The 22,252-nt window shown below is 38.2% G+C and overlaps 1 protein-coding gene across 1 annotated transcript in view; it reads left to right on the top strand.

The window, feature by feature from the left end:
• Positions 1–19,538, top strand: part of LOC131035122 (protein disulfide isomerase-like 1-5) — a 68,903-nt gene extending 49,365 nt beyond the window's left edge. The window contains exons 7-12 of the mRNA XM_057966764.2: positions 16,920–16,991; positions 17,146–17,214; positions 17,325–17,405; positions 18,366–18,500; positions 18,581–18,634; positions 18,720–19,538. Of these exons, the coding sequence (XP_057822747.2) occupies positions 16,920–16,991; positions 17,146–17,214; positions 17,325–17,405; positions 18,366–18,500; positions 18,581–18,634; positions 18,720–18,869 (561 nt within the window). The 3' untranslated portion in view covers positions 18,870–19,538. The remainder of the gene's footprint in view (positions 1–16,919; positions 16,992–17,145; positions 17,215–17,324; positions 17,406–18,365; positions 18,501–18,580; positions 18,635–18,719) is intronic.
• The last annotated feature ends 2,714 nt before the right edge of the window (positions 19,539–22,252 follow it).

The following is a 22,252-nucleotide window of genomic DNA, read 5'->3' as shown; positions in this document are numbered from 1 at the left end:
AAATAGTGATTAGGAATGCTTGCAAGATGGTATTTGAGGTGATTGATGCCTCCACTAAGCCTCTTTTTAGCACTAGGTATAAATTATAGTCCTATCGGTCTCATTACAATTTGTTTCCAAACAGGGTCAGGGCTTCCAAGGCGTTTAGTTCCAATGGAATGACTTTTACTTACTAAGTTTGAATCTGATGTAGAGTTGAATGCTATTGTATATTAACTTGAACATTGACAAAAACAAATAAAATAGTGTTTAAAAAATCATGTAAAATTAAAATGCAATTGAAAAATTGAAACTTACTACGGTAATATGGTAATTGAATTAAGGCATTTGACAAAAATAATATCATTTCTTTTAAAATGTAAACCCTATATTTAGAAAAAAACTGAATTTTTTTGATTGAAATAATTTGTGTAGCTAAAAATCATTTAAATTTTAATCAGCATACAAATTTATATATTGAATCAATTCAATGCAGTTAAATATATAAACATCACATGCTTAAAAAATTAGAAATGATTTATAACTTTATATGTTTTAAAAAAATGAACTAACTTGGTGCTAATCAGAAATTCTAGGAAATTGTTCTTCAAATCCCCCCCCTTTTTTTTTTTTTTTTGAATTTACTGTAGATTGCTTTAATGCTGCTGTGTGTGTTCCATATGACTTAATAGGACTTTAAAGGGAAAAAATGTGTCTTTACAACATTTTTTCTGCTTTTTTTAGGCATTTTGATGCATTGGTGGCTTGGTGAGTCAGGTTGTCAGAGTTGTTAAGTGCTCTCCCCAAAAAGCACAGGGATTTTTGTGAAAAACTTGGGATAGAAACTCAGCTAGTAAATGTGGCAAAAACTTGTGAGCGAAAAAAACTCAGAGTGCTCGGCAACTCACCAAGTTGGCAAACCATGTTTTAAGCTATTAATCATGATCATCTTTCCTGTCCAAGTCTTTAGGTTGTTCTATGTTAGTCCTTTTTCTAACTAAATAGTCAATCAAGAAATCAATCGTAGAAGCTCTAATGCAGAAATGCAAGAAAATGACAAAAGCTTATAGAGTACAAATGCAAGCAGGATTTGAAAATGGTACAAATGGGCAGTAGAAGGAAGAAATGACGAACAATTTGAGTGACATACACCAAACAAATTTCCTTTTGTTCATTTAATAAAAAGAGTGTTCTTTTCAACATGAAATTGTCACCTCAAAAAAATCAGTTTCAAGTCAAATTTTCAGCATCATGGAAAATGTGTTCAATTTTTGAAATAATTTTATTTTAAGAAAGTTTTTATTTTTAGAAGTGCTAATTTTAGCAAGTTTGCTTTGTTGTGGAATGGTAAGAGGAACTCAGAAAATTTATTCAGTTTTTAATATAAATGTATTTTTAGAAACTGCTATTTTTAGTAGGTTTTCTTTTTTGTGGAATGATGAGAGGAGCTTAGATATCCAACTTTCTATTTTAAGAAAGTTTACTTTTTTGAGGAAATAGCTTTTTCAAGGAATGGTAGCAAGTGACAAGGTCGGAAATTTGTCAAAAGCAAGTTTATGCTCCTTAACAAGAAAATGGAATCCAAAAAGCAGTCACAATAACAAGAGATAATGTTCATCAAAGATAAAGTATTTTGTGACGGTCTTTGAAAATACTTCCCTAGACCAAATCCTGCAAAATGAAATAAATTGACAGTTTATGTAAGGTGAACTTTTGTTTTTGATTGAAAAAAGCAGCGTTAAAGAGGGCGCTGACCCTTTACAAAGCCAAAGGCTATCAAATAAAAAGATCAAGCAGGGGAGCAAATCCCAAAAGAACAAAGTCGGACAAGCCAAACTGACCTGTCAAACCATCAACAACCCATCCCAAATCAAGAGGGGAGAGACAAACCCGGAACTTGACCAGGGGGGGCATGGGAAAGGGGGTTAGATTTTCCTTTCCTCTGCGACAAACAACCGTCCAAGCAACACTATCATTAGGAACTTTCCAAGAAAAATTCAGCAGGGAAGACCCTGCAGGGTCACTGCCAGATTGCTGGTGCAGAGCGGCAACAGGCTGTTGCAGCGGAGCAGCAACAAGAGAACAAGCGCCAGTAGCAGAGTGAAGGTGAGGAGCAGGAGCAACAAGTGCAGGAACCAAGGGGGAAGGATGCGCCACCACAGTGATATCAACCAGGCCTTCTTCAGCAGTAAGGGGCACCTCATCATGAGATGAAACCAAAACAGAATCTGAAGCATTAATCGTCAAGTGGTCATCCGTAGCATCTTTCCACCAAGTAGCAGCACCTTTGCGACGAGAGAGAGAACAGTCAGAAGCAAGGTGACCCATTGAGAAGCACCTTTGACAGCAGAAAGGGAGGCCCTCATAATCCAGTGGTTGGGTCCAAGGCCTATCTCCAACCATAAGAACCACATCCCTAGGGAGGGCCAGAGATAGATCAACATCAATTAGAAGCCAAGCAAAGGTAGAATGACCCATGGAGAACGTGGCATCATCAACCTTCAAGAAGCTGCCAATGGAGTTACTGATGGCCTCAAAACAAGAATGTTCCCAGAAATGGAGGGGGAGATTGGGGAGGCGGATCCAAACCGGACGAACAGAGAGGGATTCTGTAAGGGGGTTGAAGGAAGGAGTTTAGGGCTTGATAGAGAGGGAGTGATCTGCCCAAGTCCAAAGCTTTTCCAAAATCAAATCACGCTCAAGAGTAGAGGTAAAGGAGGCAACAAAAAACCCCTTAGCACAAGGGAAAAGCTCAATGCCATGAGAAACAAGGGGCTTCCAAGAATCACTTACCCAGCGATGAAGGTTCGGGAGGGAAGGCCACAACCCAGTAAATCTGCAGACCAGGGCGTTGCGTTGATAGAAGTCAACATTCTCCATAACCTCTCGGCCACAAATCACAACAGGAGAGGTCTTGGCACAAGGGAGAGGACGAACACCCTTAGAAGGCTGGGCAGCAGATTTAGTCACACGGGCAAAGCTACGCTTTACAGCAAAGGGCCTGGGCAGAGCATCTTCACCCCGAGCATCACCCGCAGCAGCAACAAGGGCCTCCAAATCCAAAAGTGGGTCAGCACCAGTCGTGGGGGACCCAGCCTAAAACCCCCGCGCAGAGGGCGTGGGTGGAGGCAGAAGGGAGCCATCGTCAGTAACCACAAGAGGAGGGAGACTAGCACCTTGCAGGCCAACAGAGGCAGAGTGACGAGACGAGGCAACCACAACGCCCACTAGGGAGGAGGGAGGGCCGCCAACAGGGGCAGTCGAAAGAGATTCCAGCGAGGGCCACAAGGAACCGCCACCAGGAGCGTTCGCAGCAGCAATGCCCAGCACAAGGTCCAGGTTATTCAAAATCGCCTGGGTGGGAGACGTTGCGGGAGCCATCCTTCCAATAAGGTGAACTTTTGTTATGACCAAACTACTAAAACATTTCTCCGAATGGGTGGGTGCCCAACGTGGAAAATCCTACCAAGCATAAAAATTATTTACAGTTTAAGTCACTAAGTAGGGGCTTTTTAAAGGGTTTTGCTATACCATTTTCCTTGCTAGAAGAGATTTTAGGATGGCATTCCAATGAAAAAAAATCCAATAGACAAAGTTTGGCAAGTTTGATAAGTTTATTGTGGTTTGCCATGTCAATTTTTTCATCAAACATGGCTAAGCACTCAAATATCTCCATATTCATTAAAGTAGAGAATTTCCCTTGGCATGTTGGCATCAAATCCTTGCCAAATGGAATGAAGGAGCAAGTTGGGACCCAACATAGAGGGAAATGGGTTTTTGCCTTGGAGTGACCATGAAAAAGCTCCTGAAAGTTGGTGCCAACATCAAAAAATCCACTAAATTACTTTTGATAACATTAGATGAGAGAATCAAAAGACTCAAAGGAAAAATAGAGGTGAGAACCAAAATGCAATGCCAAGAACTGAAGTGGCGCATGGAAGAATTTTGTGGGCTGTTCCAAACATTTCTTCAAAGTGAAATAAAAAATGGAGTGGATATAGTGGTGATGTCCATGCTTAGTTTATGTGTAATTTCCCCTTTTGTAAAATGCCCTAGTTTACCCTAGATTACAATTCTTAGCTATTAAGGGTGGGTTAGAGAGGGAATAGCTTTATCTTTTAAAATAGAAAAACCCTGTAAACAAGTTAGGAAATTAATCTACCAATTATAATATATAAGTGCCTAATTGTTACAAACATACTAACTATGATGGTGCATAAAGTAAAGAATGACTGATTATGATGAAACATAAGGCAATTTACAATTACAAACAATTGTAAATATAGAGGTCAGAATCATAGGTCATAACTAAAGGAATCCCAATCATAGCAAACTGGGATGGGTAGGGTGTCTTAACAGCTGTTCTCCCTTAACCAAGCCACACTTGATAGGTTGTCTTAAGTTTAACAACCTTTCTCCCTCAACCAAGCCATACTTGATAGGGTGGCTTAACAACTGTTCTCCCTCAATCAAGCCACCTTCTCCTACTCACATGATCCCATCTATCACCGTGGTGGAGAGGACAAGGATTTCCACAATAGGGTGTCCTAAGTCTTGCCCCCCTAAGCCCAAAGGCATAGCACCTTCGCCCCCCTTTGGCCTCATGTGGACCCTGCCATACATATGAGGTGGCGTGCTTAGAGGTGACCCCAACATCGTTCTCCCTATTGCAATCCTTCATCTCCCAACCATGGCTGATTACAATAATCAGACAATATATATATATATATTATAAATCGGAAATGAGCAGATTGGAGATAACATGCATCGCCTTATCTTAATGATAGTTTCAGATTCGATCTTTCCTTTTTATGCTCTCTTCTTCCAGGATTGTTCGATGCCTATTAATGCAATGTTGGAAAGTTCTTACAGTTTGATTACCTTTTATGTGTTTCGGTTTTGCTGGAGTATTGTTCCCTTGTTCGATTCTTATCTCTTCAGGCCTGAGTGCAGATTCCTTCTCCATGTTCTTTCTTCAAATGATTGGGGCTATTTAATCCCCTCCCTCTGTGGTGGAAGGCCACCAATCAGTGGTCATGACTTTTTTAGTGGCAGTGACCCCTTTGAAAGGTGTCTGCCTTTCCCTTTATCGATGTTGCTTAGCCATGTCAATCATCATTGATATTTTGTTTTGAGGATCATATCATTAACTTAACTAATCTTTCTTCGATCTGATTGTCCTCCCTTAAGGCAGCGATATCCTTAATTTGCAATGATTATTGGTTGCTCATAATTAAATGTGAATATCAATAATTAATTCAAGGCTCCTCCTATTAGTCTTTCATTAAGCATGACACCAAGAACAAGGATGTTACTGCCTGTAACTTAATAACAGTTCTGATCTGATCTGATCTGATCTGATCGATGGTGATGTCACCTAGATGCTTTTATTCCTTTCCTTTATATCTCTCCATGTGAGGGAGAGGTCACACCTCCTCATCATGTATGCCCTTTGGCAAGAGACACACCCTTTCACCATTAGCACCCTTTGAAAGAGTGCAACTCTTCATTATTTCTGCCTTTCGGAATGGACACAATCCTTTCACAATCAGATCTGCACTTATGATTCCCAAATTATCCCCTCCTTCAAATGAGTTCTCATCTCCCTTTTATACCTCATATTTGGGAGTCAACTTATAATTTCATGCCTTTTGACCATTCATTAACTTAATTAAATTTTAGTTATATTTAATTATATTATTTTATATTTTAATTTTATTCTTGTGAATTTTAATATTATTATAATTATTTGCCATTAGATTCTATTTCAAAGTGGGGACATTACATTTTGTGTATAATTTTCTTGCTAAGCTTGTGATGTTTAAACTTTAAACACAGTTTCTAAGCTTGAGGGAATAAATGTACTATATGAACTTAAATGTTGCATATTCCCACTCTTCTGACGGTACTTTATGGTAAACTTATAACAAGGCTACTCTTGTACATCCATTGAGCTACAAGTGGAAATGATTTATAAATACAAGCAATCATACAATGCAAAGTTACAATATAAGTAATTTATTCATCTTTCAAAAGGAGACTTATACTCAAATTTGAAATCCTGTGCTTTGCCCTTTCTTGCTCTTGTGCACTGCTAGGAGACAAAAAATTCTATGAAATCGGTGCTACTTTCGTTGACAATGGCCTCGAGGGCTTGGTTTCGCTGGGCGATGGATCCTTACCCGCTACTTCAAGCTCAAATTCCAAGCGCAAATCAGCGATGAGTTTTGCGGATGCTTTGCAAGATGTCGATGGGGTTTTTGGGAGCCTCATGCCCTCCTATCCCACACTGCTCCAACTAGGGTTAGCTCAATAGTTTTGATCCATGGGGTGTGGAGCCCCTTGCTTTGCCACCTCCCACCAGGTCTGTGGATGGGGGTTTGCAAATGCGTCGAGGTAGCGATTTGAGTTCGGCTTTGCTCGGGCCCTCTAGCGCATTGGCCTTAGGGAAGATGGTTGGCTTAGATTTGTGCAAGGTTGTTGCTTCTGCCTTAATTGGAAGTAGCAAGGAACATTCACCATTCTATTTGCTTCATTTTGGGCATGTTGTTGAGATTAGTGTTGACGGTCCAGTCCATGATAGGGAATATTTCCTCCTTGAATATGCTCTCATCTGTAGATATGTTAAAACGTAGCCTCAACAATGCGATCTCCATGAATGGATCACTTCCCGGTGGACAGATGGATTGGAGGACAAGATTAGTATTTTCCACTGTGCAAGGGGTTTCTTCATCCTCGAGTTCGAATCTCTTGAGGACAAGAAAAAGGTTTTAAAAAATGGATAATGGGTGTTTCTGGGAGATTTCTTATGCATGAAGGCCTAGTATCCTTCATTCGATCCTCGCATAGAGACCTTCAACTGCTTTTTTGTGGGTTCGTTTACCATATCTCCCTATCTAGTTTTGGGAGTTGAATTGTTTGAAGACCATTGGCAATGGTTTGGGTAAGTTTTTATGTGTGGTAGAGGAGACAATCGACTACGCAAGCACCGCATGCGCTTGGATTTGTGTGGAGATGGATCTCCCTATGGGTCTCCCTATTGAGATGTCACTGAAAGTTGGCAAGAGACTTTGGAGGTAGCAAGTAGATTATGAAAGAATTGCTTTCAGATGCAAGAGGTGTTTTTCTACAGCTCATCACATATCCGTATGTCTTAAGTTAAAATGCTCTAATCAGGCTTCTCACAACAGTTCCACATGGTGGATTGGTGCCAAATCTCACCATTACTTGGTTTCTACTCAGACGGTATCAAGCTTTTTTGTTCCCCCTTTGCCGATTAGTTCAATGCAACTTCTACTTCTCTCCCGAAAATCTACATGTGTCAGGTGTTGGGGCTTCTCCTTCAAATTGTTAATTTTAGTACTTTCAGATTGAATAAAACTCAGAAAATCAGAATTAGTTTAAACTAGGTTAATTAATTTATTGTTTTCCAGACTTAAGCATAATAAGGAAATGAAATGCACAAGGACAAAACACAGTTACCCTAGGAAAACCTCCTAGGAGGAAAAACCCAGCCAAAGGATCCTCAGGTCTGATTATGATTATGAACTGAACATTACACACTTATCTGGAGCATAGAGGTTGTAATCACAAGGAAGAAGAGATAGAAGTCTTCACAATCAATTTGCTAATGAAGATTATGATTTGCAGTCCTCCTCATCGGAATTTTCTGAGTGTAGCAAGGGTAGCAGCACCTTTCCAAGTAGCTCACAGTCCTTCAATGGAGTCCTTCAAGGGTTCGCTGTCTTCAATTAGAAATCTGCTGCTAAATAAGTTCGCTGTCTCCTATTAGAGATCTGCTGCCATCTGGTGAAGTTCGCTGTCTCCTATTTCAAGATCTGCTGCCTTCTAGTGGAGTTCGCTGTTGCCAACTGCCTTACTATGAATTTCGCTTTCACCGAATATATTTTGCATGTGCACAAAAACTGAATGATGATATTGAGAAGTATATGCTACATTTATAGGAGTCATATTACTTCTTAATCATGTCGGCCTTCTTTGCATTTAAACATTTATTTATTTTAATTCCTTTTAGGTGAAGTGAGATAGGGTCGGCCCTATCAAGGAGGCGAGTTGGGTTTGGGTGAAGCGTGGAAGCCTTTTAGGTGAGCCGAGAGGTATTGGGCCAAGCCCTATATGAAGGAGGCGGATTCCAATGTTGCCCAAGGCAATTGGAATCCGCCAGCCCTAATTACAAACAACACAAATGATATTGTAGAGATAACATTTTTTCTCGTGGAGAGAAGGGACCCCAACCTTTTGGCGTCTGATATTGCTTCTTTGGATGCACCAGTGCATGATGTTACAAGCACCAAGGTTGATGATCATGTGGTTCCGATTAGGACAAAGGTTATGTGGAGAACTCCCCCCCTAAACAACGTGGACCAAAATTTTGTGGTCTACCCCTAGTTTGAGCATGGTTGGACAAGGTTTAAGAGGAAAAGGTCTCCTTCAAGAAAGCGTCAAATGTTATTAAGGTCCTCTCCAAGACAGGAAAATAGGGGACAAAGTGGAAATTTATAGGCATAGGGGTCTTCTTGAGTGCACTACAAATTAACTCTAAATTATTTTTGTGATATGTAAGTAGGATATTTGACAGCACAATTTTATGCTGTTTTTTGCACCCCTATTGGCAAGGGCATGCATTTTATATTTTTTGGATCTCTATATAATGGGAGATGCCCCCTTGGCAGTAGTTCAATATAAGTAGCCTTATTTGGTTGAATGTTGTATCTACACAGATTTTACTAATAGATTACATTAACCTTATCATAAGAAGAGTGATTGAGTTGCTAAAATTCCAGTCATGATGACTAATTATCTAATGCTTTGAAAACATTGAATTAATCACACAAATCATCGAAATTAAAAACTGCCAAAATGAAAATATAAGCATACACAAATATTTACTTCTCATAACCTTTTTTTCTCAAAAAATGTACAAGTAAACCTCTATAACTTATATAACTCACAGTTGCATGAAAGCAAACTTGTAACTTTCATTCTATTTTCCAGTCCTTCGGAAAACTTAGTCTTTTAGTCCTTTAAAAGACAATATGAATGAAATGCTTACAATCTTTTATCTTGCTCCTATCTTTATACTAATTCAGCTAAAAATCTAATCTTCCAAAATAGCAATCTTATCTCACGCAAGACATGACTTCAAAGATAAGTCTAAATCATTAGTGCTTGTCCGCACTTTATTAAACTTAACTAATAAATAAAAGACTTTTACTTTAATAACTAAAGTGAAATACAAGATGTGTAGCTTGAACCACTTAACTTTTCCCTGTATTTCTATGCTGAACCTGTGTGGAAGTTCCTATTTGAGCCAAAAACTCAACACAAGTCTTGGTTGTTCAATGCCATATGAGTTTGATAATGTTGACCTAATCACACATCACCCCATTCAAAATGGGGAACCCTACTTTTTAGGCCCTCTCGATCTTTTGGTTTTGGTTTTTGGGTCTTTTCATGGCAGTCTCGTTGGTCCTCTTTGTTTGCAAGTGTTTAGGGGTCAGTTTGATCAAGTCTATCACTCGTTTGAGCAATTTTGGCCAAGTCTGGAGCCTGTTTTGTTTGTTTTAGGGTTTTGACCTTTAGGCTTGGATTTGAGGCCTTTCCTTTAAGGCTTTGGAAAAATTGAGCATTGCATTGAAATCGTGGTCCTTTAAGGAATCTACTCGTGAAATTTGAGCAAATTCTGAGCAACTTTCTATTGTTTAGGGATTTCACTACCTCCCGGATTGGTCTAATCTTGCCAAAAATCAAATTTACTATTTTTAGTGTCCCCGCGTCCCGTTTTGCCCCAGTCCTAATGTTTTGGAACACTTTCTATTTTTGGAAAGTCCATTTGTGGCAGGTTCTTCACAGGCAGACACTGAAGACTAAGCATTCTTGAACATTCCCAAATCCAGAAAGTCAAAAAGCAGGCTAAATTGATAAAAAATGGCTAAGTGTGAGCATCCATTCCAAAAGTGTAAAGCATGAAAATCTTCTAAGTTTGGCAAAATTCACTTCAATTCCCCAAAATGGCATTTCAATCTGGTAATATTCAAAATTGGCTAAGTCAGGGAAGATGGAAAAGGGTAAAATTCCTTGACCAAGTGATTTTGGTGCCCATGTCCCAGGTAGAGTGCCAAATCAAGGTCATCATGGAAAATTGAAAAATGTGCAAATTCCTTGACAAGGTGGAATTGGCGCCCAAAGGCCAGGCAGGGTGCCAAAATGGGTTAGCCATGGAAAATTCAAAGATCACAAAATTCCTTCATGAAGTGAAAACAACGCCCATGCTAGGAGATGGGCGCCAAAATGGATAAGGCAAGGAAAATGCTCAAAAGTGAAAATTCCTTGGCTAGGTGGAAACAACGCTCTAGTTAGGAGTCTGGCGCTAAAACAAGGTAAGCATGGAAAAGTCTCAAGCATCAAAATTCTTTCCTCAGAGCAAAATGGTGCCCTAGTTAGGAGAAGGGTGCCAAATTCATGTTGCGATGGACAAGTCAAAAGAGATGGAATTCCTCCTCTAGGCAAAATAATGCCCAAGATGGCTCAATCGCTAAAACAATGTAAGCATGGAATAGTCTCAAGCATCAAAATTCCTTCCTCAGAGCAAAATGGCGCCCTAGTTAGGAGAAGGGCGCCAAATTCATGTTGCCATGGACAAATCAAAAGAGATGGAATTCCTCCTCTAAGGCAAAATAACGCCCAAGATGGCTCAAGGGCGCCAAAATGGGAAAGGTGTGGAAAATGGAAGATTCCTCCATAATGTAAAAATAACACTCGGGACAAGGAGAAAGCGCCAAATTGAAGAGGTCAAGGAAAACTCGCCAAAGTTGAAATACCTCCATGATGTGCAAATAGCGCCCAAGTCAAGAGATGGGCACTAATTCCAATGATTCAAGGAAAATCAACAAGAAATCAAAATTCCTTCACGTGGTTAATTCCATGCCCAAGTCAAGGATTGGAGAAAATTTTCCAAGCCATGGAAATTCAAGGTCAAGGATGAACTAAACAAGAAAAATCCCCTCAGGAAAACATTTTAAAAATCCATTTTTAGGCATCAAATCACATCCAAATTTCTAAATTCTTTCAAATTTGGATTCGTGAGAGAATTTTCTCTCCTAGACCCTAGAACTCTAATTTTGGAAAGTTCCTAAAAAATAGGACGTGTGCAAAATTCATTGAAAATCTCCTTAAGAGCAAGGAAAGTTCAAAAAACTTCAAGAAAATTCTTCCTCAGTCAAAGTTTCTCTCTTGAAGTTTTCTCTCTCCTAGGGTTTTCCACCAAGAGGATGGATAATGAGAATCACAAGTCTATCTTTCAAAAATCTCTCCAAAATTAAAAAAATGGAAAGTTGGCGACACAAGAAGAAAGAATATTCCAAATTATGACGCACAACTCAAGGTATTAAAGGAAAATTCCATTTCGGAACTCAACTACGATGGTGGAGCCTGTTTGCATGGCATGTTCGAAAGGAAACTATGATGCATCATTAAAATAACTGCCCAAATTGACCTTTGCCAACTTAGTAGCATGTTGGAGAAATTCTATATAAACATGCGAGCATAATTCATTTCTCACATGCAAAGTTGGAGAAAGAAAAGTTGGAGAGACAGTGCAAAAGTCAGACTTGGAGGATATTTTATCCTTTCAAGAAGCTTTGTTCGCAGGAGAAAATGGCTGAATCAAGCAAAGCAACAACTATTACCAGTCAGGCACAGATAAAAGCAAAAATGAATGGATTCCTTCCGGAATCCAAGATGGTGTCCAGGTGGAAAGAAATCAGCAACACAAATCTAGGAACATTCAACTTGGCTGCTTTCTGGATTAGGATGTTTGGGACAGCCGGACGTAATCCATCACCTACCGCTGCCAGGATTGTCAAAAGTGGAATTGTTGTGGCAGCAGGTTTTCCTCTATCTATTCAATGTTCAGAGTTGATCTTGGAAAGAGCGAAACACTACAATCCAGAGAGAAGGGTTATTTTAACAAGAAGTGGCAAACTTTTGGCCAACTTGACTTCGAAGGCTATTGGTGAAACCTTTGGGATTCCTTCACATCATTCCATGACCTACAAGACTATGAATGGAGCTAAGGGAGTATACGATGCAGGTCCTAACAGATGTGTGAAAATCATCAACAAGAGCTGGTTGTAGAAGCCTAGGCCTCACATTTTCAAAATGCCTAAGACGCTCACCATTTTTGAATTCAAGCAGGAGTATGTGAATTTGATAATGATGTTAAGCAGGATAATGGGGTGTCCACATGCCATAAATTTTGAATCATGGATGTTTTTCTACATTGGCGAAGTCATGAATGCCAATGGAATAGTGGACTGGGCTAGATTAATCAGCCATTATGTGCATGAGCAGCTGAAAGATTTGAAGGAGAAGAAGACCCAATCCTTTTATATGAGTTCTTACGTGATTTATTCACTTGCAAGGATGGGTGGCTTTGATGGCTTGCTGGCCAAGGGGCCCATGGGATGTGGGCCAACATAGTTGAAAGTTTATGAATGCTTTCCTCAGCTACACCTATATAGGACCAGTTCTATTAAACTAGTAAATGACACTTTTTCTATGTACCTAACCAGATTTATGTAGAATGAGCTTCACAAGAGAGTGTCGCTAGAGGCCAAGGCTTTGGTACAAAAGTTTGGGGCCACGTTCCTGCAGTTTCCAAAATTCACTTATATTAGGAAGCAAGGATTCTCATACCAACCATATAAATTACCGAGGTATCCGTCTGATAAGTTGGTGCTGGTGGAGCTTATGAGACAATTGACGGCCTACGACCAAATTCCGAAGAAGAAAAAAAAGTTGTTTGTTGAATTCCCTGTTGTCCTCGGTGATTATGTGGAAGTCTTCCCGAACCTGATAGCAGCTGAAAAAGCAGCAGAGGAATTGGCATTCTACCGCTTGGCATTTTACACATCCAGATCCCACTATGATCCATATCGTAAAATCAGGAAGGTTGTTGGATTAAAATTTGTGCACAGGTTTCACCTAGAAGAGTATTGGGCAGGTGCCAAGGATGATCTTGAGGTCAGGAAGAAAATGTTTTCCAAGCTACCCCTTGACACAATTAGAATAGGTGAAATAACTCAAGTGCCGGATCAGGTGAAAGAGGATACAAATGTAGTGCAACTGGAGTTTGGAAAGGTTAAGGACCAACCCATCTAGTTGCGGGATTGGTCAGAACTTGAGGTAGATGACTTAGACATTTTAGCCAGACCGGTTTTGAAGTTCACCAGGCAGTGGGTTGATCAACATATGAAGGCGTTGAAGGAGAAAAATGTCCACTTGAGCTACCAGTTAATGGGAAGTCTGGATTCCCACAGTGAGACTATAGGGGGATCTTCACAAGCCCAAGCTGAGGAAGGGGAAGTTCAACAGAAAGAGATTAAGCCTAGTAAAGGAAAGAGTGCTCTGAAGAGGCCAAGAACAATAAGGGAAAAAGAAACCTAGTTGGAAATTCAGCAGGATGCCCAACAAGAAGAACCACCGCAAAAAAGGGCAAGAATGACAGGGATTCAATCACCGGCTAGCTCCTCCAGTGTGCGGGAGGTGGAAATGTTTACACTAAGAAAATCCAACAAATCTACCACAGGGCAATCTTTCCGACAGTGTTCTAGCATAAGATGTTCTTAGTATTAGCGCTTCACACAGGCCCAATCAGCTAAGGGTGCAAAGGCAAGAACTTTCCTCTCATTTAGAAGAGCCACGCCAGGATAGTTTCGTAGAGACGATCCTTGAAGAAATGGAGGAAGTCTCACAGGAGCATGTGCAGATGGAAATTCAGGATCAATCAATCACCGCTCCTAATTGGTTGAAGGATAGGTTGAGGAAGGAACTAGAAAAGGAAATTGATCAAGCATAGGAAGAAAAGAATGGATCAGCCAACAGAGAGGAAAGCTGCCCAAAATTTTTCTAGAATCACAAAAGATGAGTCCAAGTCCAGGACTCTACAATTAGTTGAGCCCATGGTAGACAAGGATAGAAATGAAATTGCACCAAGTGATTATGTGATCAAAGAAATTGATTGAGGCATGCTTCCACGACGCAGGTTCTGGAAGATTTCGAGGGATCTTCCTTGGCTATGTAAGAGAAGATGCAGAAAATGAAAGAAAATGTAGAAGGCCGAAAAGTGAAAACTGGGCCTTGTGCGAATATGTCAAAAGCTTCAAACATCTGCTCAGGGAAGCAGATCAATCATTTGTTCTTCCTTCTCTCCCTAAAGAGTTCATTGATGATGTTGAAACAATTAGGAAAGTAGCCCAGGATGCCAAGGAATGGGTGGAGGACATCTTTGCTGCAGCCGGGAAATTTATTGAAGACTTAGCTCGTCTTCATTCTAGACTTGTCGCCCTTTTGAACATGATAGAAGTGGCGGATGGTCTATGGGAGGATGTTCACATTTATTAGGATTTGACCATTCCGCGACTTAGAGCCCTAATGAAAGTTCCAAAGCAAACATTGATTGATGGGAAGGTGATTCATGAAAATGAAATTTATGACTTCCTACGGTGGTTTTGTGCCGTCTGCACCGGAAGGGAGGCCTTTGAGGGATTCAACATGGAATCTTTAGCTTTGAAAGACTCAATCAGGAGGGTGCAATTGGAAATCATCAACACAGTTGAGACCGTGTTTGCAAAAAGGCTAGATGAGGGTGGAGTGACTGTGAATTTCCTAACGACTCAATTGCATGAGTTCTTTGTGGGATTGTTTTCCAAAGCCCACTTTGAAAATGTTTCTTCCTTTTCTAGCACTATGCGAAAGACACAGGAAATGGTAGCAAAATGGTAAAGTTTTCTATCCAAGAGCGAAGAAGAAATTACTTTGATGGAATTCTGGATAGAAAGTGTGCCAAGTGTCTCCATAGGAGAATTAGAAGCCGTCATCGCCAAATTCATTGCGTATGCCATAAATGAGTGAGATAGTGGTCATCCTTTTTTGGAGGAGGATCTTTTGACTGAATGACATAGTGGCGTACTTATTGCTGGAATATTTTGACCTAGTGGCAACTAGGTCAACGCACGCAGAATTAATGGAGCATCTTTTGCATGTAGCTGCCACATTTATGACATTATGGCAGATTCCTTTGCATGTAGCCGCCACAAGTAAAGATGGTGGAGCATTTAAAGCATCATGGGTGATTTTTGCATGGGGAATATTCATAGCATATGGGCGAATTTGATGAAAGTGGTGCTTAATGCACAAATGGATGCCATTTTGGGCATTTAAAAATTAATTGTATATGGGTTTCATGGGCATTTATTGTAGATTCCCACCTTGTTGCATCATGTGTGGGGAATCTTTTTGGGGAAAACCCTAATTAGGGTTTGCATATAGACTTGGCATGAAGCCTATATAAAGGGATGACCTCCCTCATTTGTAAGGGAGGAGAGATTAATTTTGAGATTGTTGCTATAAGTTTTGAAGCAGATAACTTAATACATTGTTCAATTTGTTGGTGTATTCTTGTGTTGTTTCATGATTTGCATGGTCTCACTCTCTTCATATAGAATAGATTTGCTTTCAATTTGTTAGATGAATTGGATTGATGAGATTGCTTGTAGTGAAATCTGTGCTCATACCTTTTGTTAGCAACTGATTGTTGTTAACTTTGCAAGGTTAGTCTAAGCCTCTTATCTGTGTAGACTTAACTTCGATCATCGGGTGAAAGTTGTTTGATTTGATTGTATTCATTGGTTATATGAAAAACTATTGCAAAACCTCTGAAGATTGCACCGCCTTTGTGTAGTTGTATTGTGTTGGCGAAGCAAATTGTGGTTTGATTTCTCTCAAGTGATCATTGTCTCTTTGTTCGTAGCTTTAGATTAAGTTAGCCTAGCATTTATAAACCCTTCCCATTTACTTTCAGCATATCTTCAACACCAAAAATTTCCAAAAAAACGAGCCGTTCAAAGCTAGATTAATCACGAGTAAATTCCTTGAAGTTGCAAAATTGTCTAATCTTCTTTGAGTGTACGTAAGGTCCCTTGGATTACCAGTATATCACATCAGCCAACTGAATCACGTCTGTTGCATGAACCTTGGAGTCGATTTTCTGAACTTTTCGCAATCTTAGCTTACAATTGCACTTTGATCAAGAGAGTGTAAGGTGACTGTTGGTAACTTTACTCTGTGTTTGACACTGTCATAAAAAACACGTCAACAAATAATAGGTGGAAGTAGGGAGGAGTCATCTATTTGCAAGGAATTGATCAATTGAAAAAGAGCTATGAAGAATCCTTAAATATGCTGCATGATTTACCAACTATTTGGATGATAGATCAGTTTGCTAAACTTGGTTTGTTTACATCTTTTTCTATCATACGAAACTTCCTCTAGTATCTTTGTCCATTAGGTTGTTTCAATTTCCTCCAGATAAAGGTTCTTGTATGGATTGAAATGCTGAGCATCTCTTTTGCTTCAAATGGGTGTATGTGAGAAAAATTAGGGTCATGAGGATATCGTTTTGCCAAAATTTTGCTTCAGTCATGAGACGGTGGAGGTTGTAACTATGAAAGATTTAGTTTTAATCATTGTTTGTTCTAATGTTATCGTGACATATTGTGGGATGTACTGGGGTAGGAGATTTTATTCTCTCTTCTCTTAGTTATTTATGTATACTGACACAATTATTGCTCCATTTTTGTTTACCTAATTTTGTTTAATTGCTGGAAATCCTCAATGTGTAGTCCAGTAGGTCCAGTACTTGAAGGTTTCTGTTGTGTTCCATGGATGTTCATGTGACTATGGTACTTCTTTCTATTCACAAAATTACATCTTCTCCAAATGTTTTCAACTTTTTAACTGGCACAAATGTTTTAAGGTATTTTTGTGAAATTAAAACATGTCTTTAGGAAAGTGATTCAAGAATGATTAGTTTGCTTGTCTTTCACATCATTGGTTAAAGATTTACACTTTTATGGCAGGTTACAGCATTTGACAACAGCGTTGGTTCAAAATACCTCTTAGAGTCAAACATAACTCCGCTGGCATTGGAGGTACCCTTTTCTGTCATAACACATTACTCCCTTTCACAATGTATGGGAAAATGCACAATACTATTTCACGAATTAGACTTAAATTTTAGTTAATGTTCTTTTCTAACTTTGCAAGCCCTCCATGGGCTAAGCTAATCTTCCGAGTAATATGCAGGACTTTTGCTCGAAGTTATATGCAGGAAATTTGTTGCCATATTACAAATCTGAACCCATACCAACTGAAGTGAGTTAACACCATAAAATTCTGTGGAAAGTTTGTAAATTTCTGTTGATCCCCTAATTACAAATCTATAGTGCCCATATAATGAGTTTGTTGTTCGTGCAATTCCACAGAACAAAGGAGATGTTCAAGATGTGGTTGGAAAGACGTTTGATGATATCATTCTAAAAAGCTCTGAAGACGTTCTCTTAGAGGTCTTTCTCTACTTTCTAGCTATCTTGTATTTTTTTACTTCCTCACACTCACTCTTACCTGCTTCACATGATGCACCTTTTCTTTCTTTGGAACCATTTGGCTACTTGCAGACAAACCTATACACAAGTTTCTCTATACACTGTGTGAAGGGTAAGAGCTAAAGACTAGTTCATAAGGGCATCGCATCAATAAAGTCTACATTCTGTTTTATTTCATCCTGGAAAAAAACAGAAACAAATAATGGTTTAAATAAAACAAACAAAACATTAACAAATAGTTGAAACTCATATCTGCAATGGAGAGGAAAATAAAGCAATCACAGATTAGGAGTCGAGGTTGCAAAGAACATAAGAATGCTACCCAATATTGAGTGGCTAATTAATCATTGATAAAACCTAGTCTTAGTGTTTATCTAAGTTTCAGGGATAGGGGAACGTGGACATGGAGAGGTGGTTTCAGGGACAGCACAGATTTTCTTGAATTTTGAGGACAGTGGGGAGACAGATTGTAAAAAAATTAAACAAACTAAAAGCAGCTTAAGTTTTTAAAATGTAAATGCAATGTGCCTAATTTTTAAATTATTTACAATGACAATCCTATGACCTATCCCTTTAAGCTATTTAGGGCTTTTTAGTTTTAAAAAAAAAATTTAAAACGTTACTATTTCAGTGTTTTGTAATGCACCAAATAGAGCAGGCTCCAGTCCCCAGTCCTGGATAAAGGGGATATCTTCTCCAAGTTCTCATGACGTCATGTGGACATCTAGGGATGCCTCTTTGTGGAGCGCTGCCTAGTTTCCATTTCATTACAGTGGACATTATCATCAATTTACCAAGTGATATTATTGACAATCGATTCAACTTAATGAAAATTTGAGCTCAAGCTTATAGTTCACTTTCTCATTTTGTATTCTGATTTGTATATTTTTCTTTTTCCCTGATCAATTATGCAATGAAAAGGTTCATGCTCCATGGTGCGTAAACTGTAAAGCTGTGACCAAGCTAATGGAAAAAGTAGCAAAGCACTTCAAAGGAGAAACATCACTTGTTATTGCCAGAATTGATGGCTCTTCAAACGAGCATGCAAACTTCCAGGTCTGTATATATTTTCTCAGGTATGATTAAGGACTATAGCATTCTTGTTATGTTTTATTCATTCAGACCTTTCTCTGCAGGTCAATAACTATCCTAGTCTCCTATTTTATCGTGCTGGAAAGAAAGAAGCACCTGTAAGTATCCCTGTTTAACATTTTAAATTATCAATCTGTTGGACTAGCTTATCAATTTCTTTACCTAACACACAATCTTTTCCAGATCAATGTTTCAACAAAGTCAAGCTTGAAAGATTTGATACAGTTTATCAAAGAAAATGCTGGATTGCCACTTACAGGAGCAAAAAAGCTTGAGGAAGGCAAAGAGAATGTGAAGGAAAAAGTGGATGCTTATAATAAAGATGAATTATGAAGGTAGCCATTTTATAATTGAGATTTTCATGTTCCCCATTACACAAGGGAGGTTGGCATAGCAACTTTCCCTTTCAAGTTTAAAGGTAAGCTGTGCAGTTTAGTATAAGTTTGTAGCCAGTTATGTTAGCTGGAGATATAAAAAGGTTATAAGGCAGGCGGGGGTGGATTTGTGGTATGGCAAGGGCTGGGTTGTACTTATTAACAACGATCTCTTCCTTCTAGCAGAATGCCAGAATGGCATCCTGTGGTAAATGCAGAGGAACCGAGCTGATGGAAATGTCTGGCGAATATGGTAGAAAAATTTCATTTTATGTTCTTTTATGAAATTTGGTGCAACTAGTCTTGTCTGTTTGGTTTGTTGCAAGGTAGATTTTAATTTGAAACAGAGTACCCAACCAGCTGTATGGCATTCAATTCCATTGAAGCTTGTGATTTTCGGAACAAACTTCACTTTGGCAATAATTTCAGGCAAGGGGATCCACGAAGAACACAGCATGTGAATCCCAGAGTATTGATTTGATCTATGCTGGTTCAATTTCAAAGTTATCAGGGTGGGTACTTGAGCGCAATTTTTCATTAATTGCTTATTTTCTTAAAAATATATATTTTCTAATATGTATATTTTCATGATAATAATTATTAGTATAGATATCTTAAATATTTTCACTTATATTTTTTTAAATATCAATTTTGATCAATTTTATTTTATTTAGTTAAAAGGTATTTTATTTTACTCTAAAATTATTTTATTTACTATCTATATACATATATGGTATGGACATATAAAGTATTAATATCCATATAAATTATTAATTTTATCTATTATTTACTCTATTTTAATATGAAGATCTATTTTATTTTTTATGTAAAATTTTAATTTTATTTTAAAAAAAATCACCATCTATTACTTCTGGGATTCTTTTGTTTTGTTTTTATTTTTTATAAGGACTGTGAATATTATTGTTTACTTAATGTTATTATTTTAATAATTTTACTTATAGGTATTAATATATATTGTAAAATTTATATTAAAAATAATTAGATTACAATATATATATATTTTTTACTGTTGATAAAGTAAAATAAAAAATCATTTTATAGTTTTAGTTTTTTAAATATATGATAGTTGTGTTTTAGTTTTTATATACAGTCATGATATTGATATGAGATTATTGCTCTATTGTCATTGTTGAATGTTTCTTGATATGACTACTTCAACTAGATCTTCCTACTTTGTCAGTATATGAAATGGCACAATAACATTAAATCTCATGAACACCTTTCTTTCTGTGTGATGTTCCTTCCCATTTTTTTTTAGCTATTTTAAAGTGTTTTGCAAACTTAAAGTAGGTTTTTAAATACTATTTCTTTAGAAAGTTCTTGCAAACTTCTTGGGGATTCCTTTTATGGAGATGTGCTTCAATCTTAAGGTGTTCTTGATTAAAAGATTTTGTCATTAAGGTACTTAAATACTCCATTTTATAGGATGAGTTTGATGGTGTGGATTGTGCATTAATATGATCAAGGAATAATTTTAGGTGTTTATCATAGAACCATAATAATAGACAATCTTTTAAATTGATGTGGTAAAGGAGCCCATAACTAGCCCTTTGATTGTTGTAAATAAAACTTAAGAAACTAAAGTATATTTGCAATTAGAAAAATAAGTAAGGAGTATACTCTTCAACACAACAAATAGAGCTATTAGAAAAATAGGGCTATATACATTTAGTTGTTTCAAATAAATTTAAATTTTATTCAAGAATTGTAAAAGAGTAAAACGTCTACTAGGAAATAGAGTGAGGTTCAACTCAAAGGTTCAGGGGACTTTCAAGAGAATTTAATCACATAATGGAATAACTCTTTATTCATATCATGAATTTTCAATGTTAACTCTGCAAATATAAGGGATCATAGTAGAAGGATTGTTGGTTACTTCTCTCTAAACATTAGTAAGGTCCATAGTAGAATATAGTAATCTCAACTTCTATTAACCATTTGTCCATCTATTGTTTTTTAATTATTTTTGTGATTCTTATAATTGTCTTTTATTAGGGGAAAAACATGTTTTGAAGGTACCCAAAACCCTTTACAACCAGAAAGTTGTCCGAATAAAAGGAACAGGAAAGCACCAGACAACCATGGGTAAAAAGGACACCCAAAACCAAAAACAACAAAGCTGCAGAAAGAACAACCTGCAGCCAACCAAAAACCATCCCCTAACTAAGAACCATCAAGGTTTACATTTAGAATTTCTCTTATGGGATCAGAGAGTCATATCGAAAAAAGGCTTAAAGGACTCGGCTTTTTTGCCTTTAACAGAAATCCACCCCTCTTCCACTTGTGTTGCCCTAACATGCCAATCCAGTGTACCAAAATCTTGAGAAGGAGAGTCAACAGTCGTTGTCTTAGCCTCACCAGAACCAATATACAACAAAGATGAAACCCCAACATCACCAGTCCGCCCTAGTTCGACAAACACAACCTCACTAGAACCAGCGGACGACAAAACTCCAACATCAGCAGGCAAGTCAACAAATTTGGTAAAAACATGAGTATTGGCCAAATCATTATCACTAGAAGAAGCCTCCCGAGTCTCCTTCACACGAGAGACATCAAAAGACACATGCACAGTTTTGGCAGCCCCACCAAGAGAGACAATCGGAGGGGATGCCTCAGAATCTTGTGGTTCCCAAGCAACCACCTCAGAACTCCTAGGTTGATCGGGTAACTTCGACATTGTATAATGTTGTATCGATGCACATTTTCACCATGTAGCCTTAGTTGCCTTATTCTCAAACCCACAATGCTCAGTAGTATGCCCAATTTTAAAACATCTTCTATAGCGAAAGGGAATCCCTTCATAGTCCAAAAATTGGACCCAAGAACCCTTTGAAGAATTAAGTAAAATTTCAGTAGGCAACCCATTTGAGATATCTAGGTCAACAAGTATGCAGACAAATGTAGAGTGGAAAATATCAAAGGATTTAACATCCACCATTAGAAAATCACCAAGGGCATCTCCCACTTTCTCTAAAAGATAATCATTCCATAAATGAAGTGGGAGATTAGGAAGCCGAACCCAGGTCAGAATCTTATTAAACATTTTAGTAGAAAGGTTAAAATCAGAGTGCCAAGGCTTAATCATCAACAAAAATTTATCCTCCCAGCTAAAAAAATTGTCTCTGTCCTGGGCATTATCAAACTTTGCAACGAAAAATCCCTTAGCCATGGGGAAAATATGAACTTTACCCCTGATAAGAGGCTCCCAGTGTTCAGATATCTCAAGCATGTAGTTGAGAAAGAGAAGGCCAGAACCCCCTAAAGCGGTAGATCGCACCATGTAAAGAGAGGATAAAAGTATTATAAACAATTTCCTCT

Source organism: Cryptomeria japonica, chromosome 6, assembly GCF_030272615.1.
Source record: "Cryptomeria japonica chromosome 6, Sugi_1.0, whole genome shotgun sequence".
Classification (NCBI taxonomy): domain Eukaryota; kingdom Viridiplantae; phylum Streptophyta; class Pinopsida; order Cupressales; family Cupressaceae; genus Cryptomeria; species Cryptomeria japonica.
Note: the sequence above shows the minus strand (reverse complement) of the source record. Positions and strands in the feature narration are given on the sequence as shown.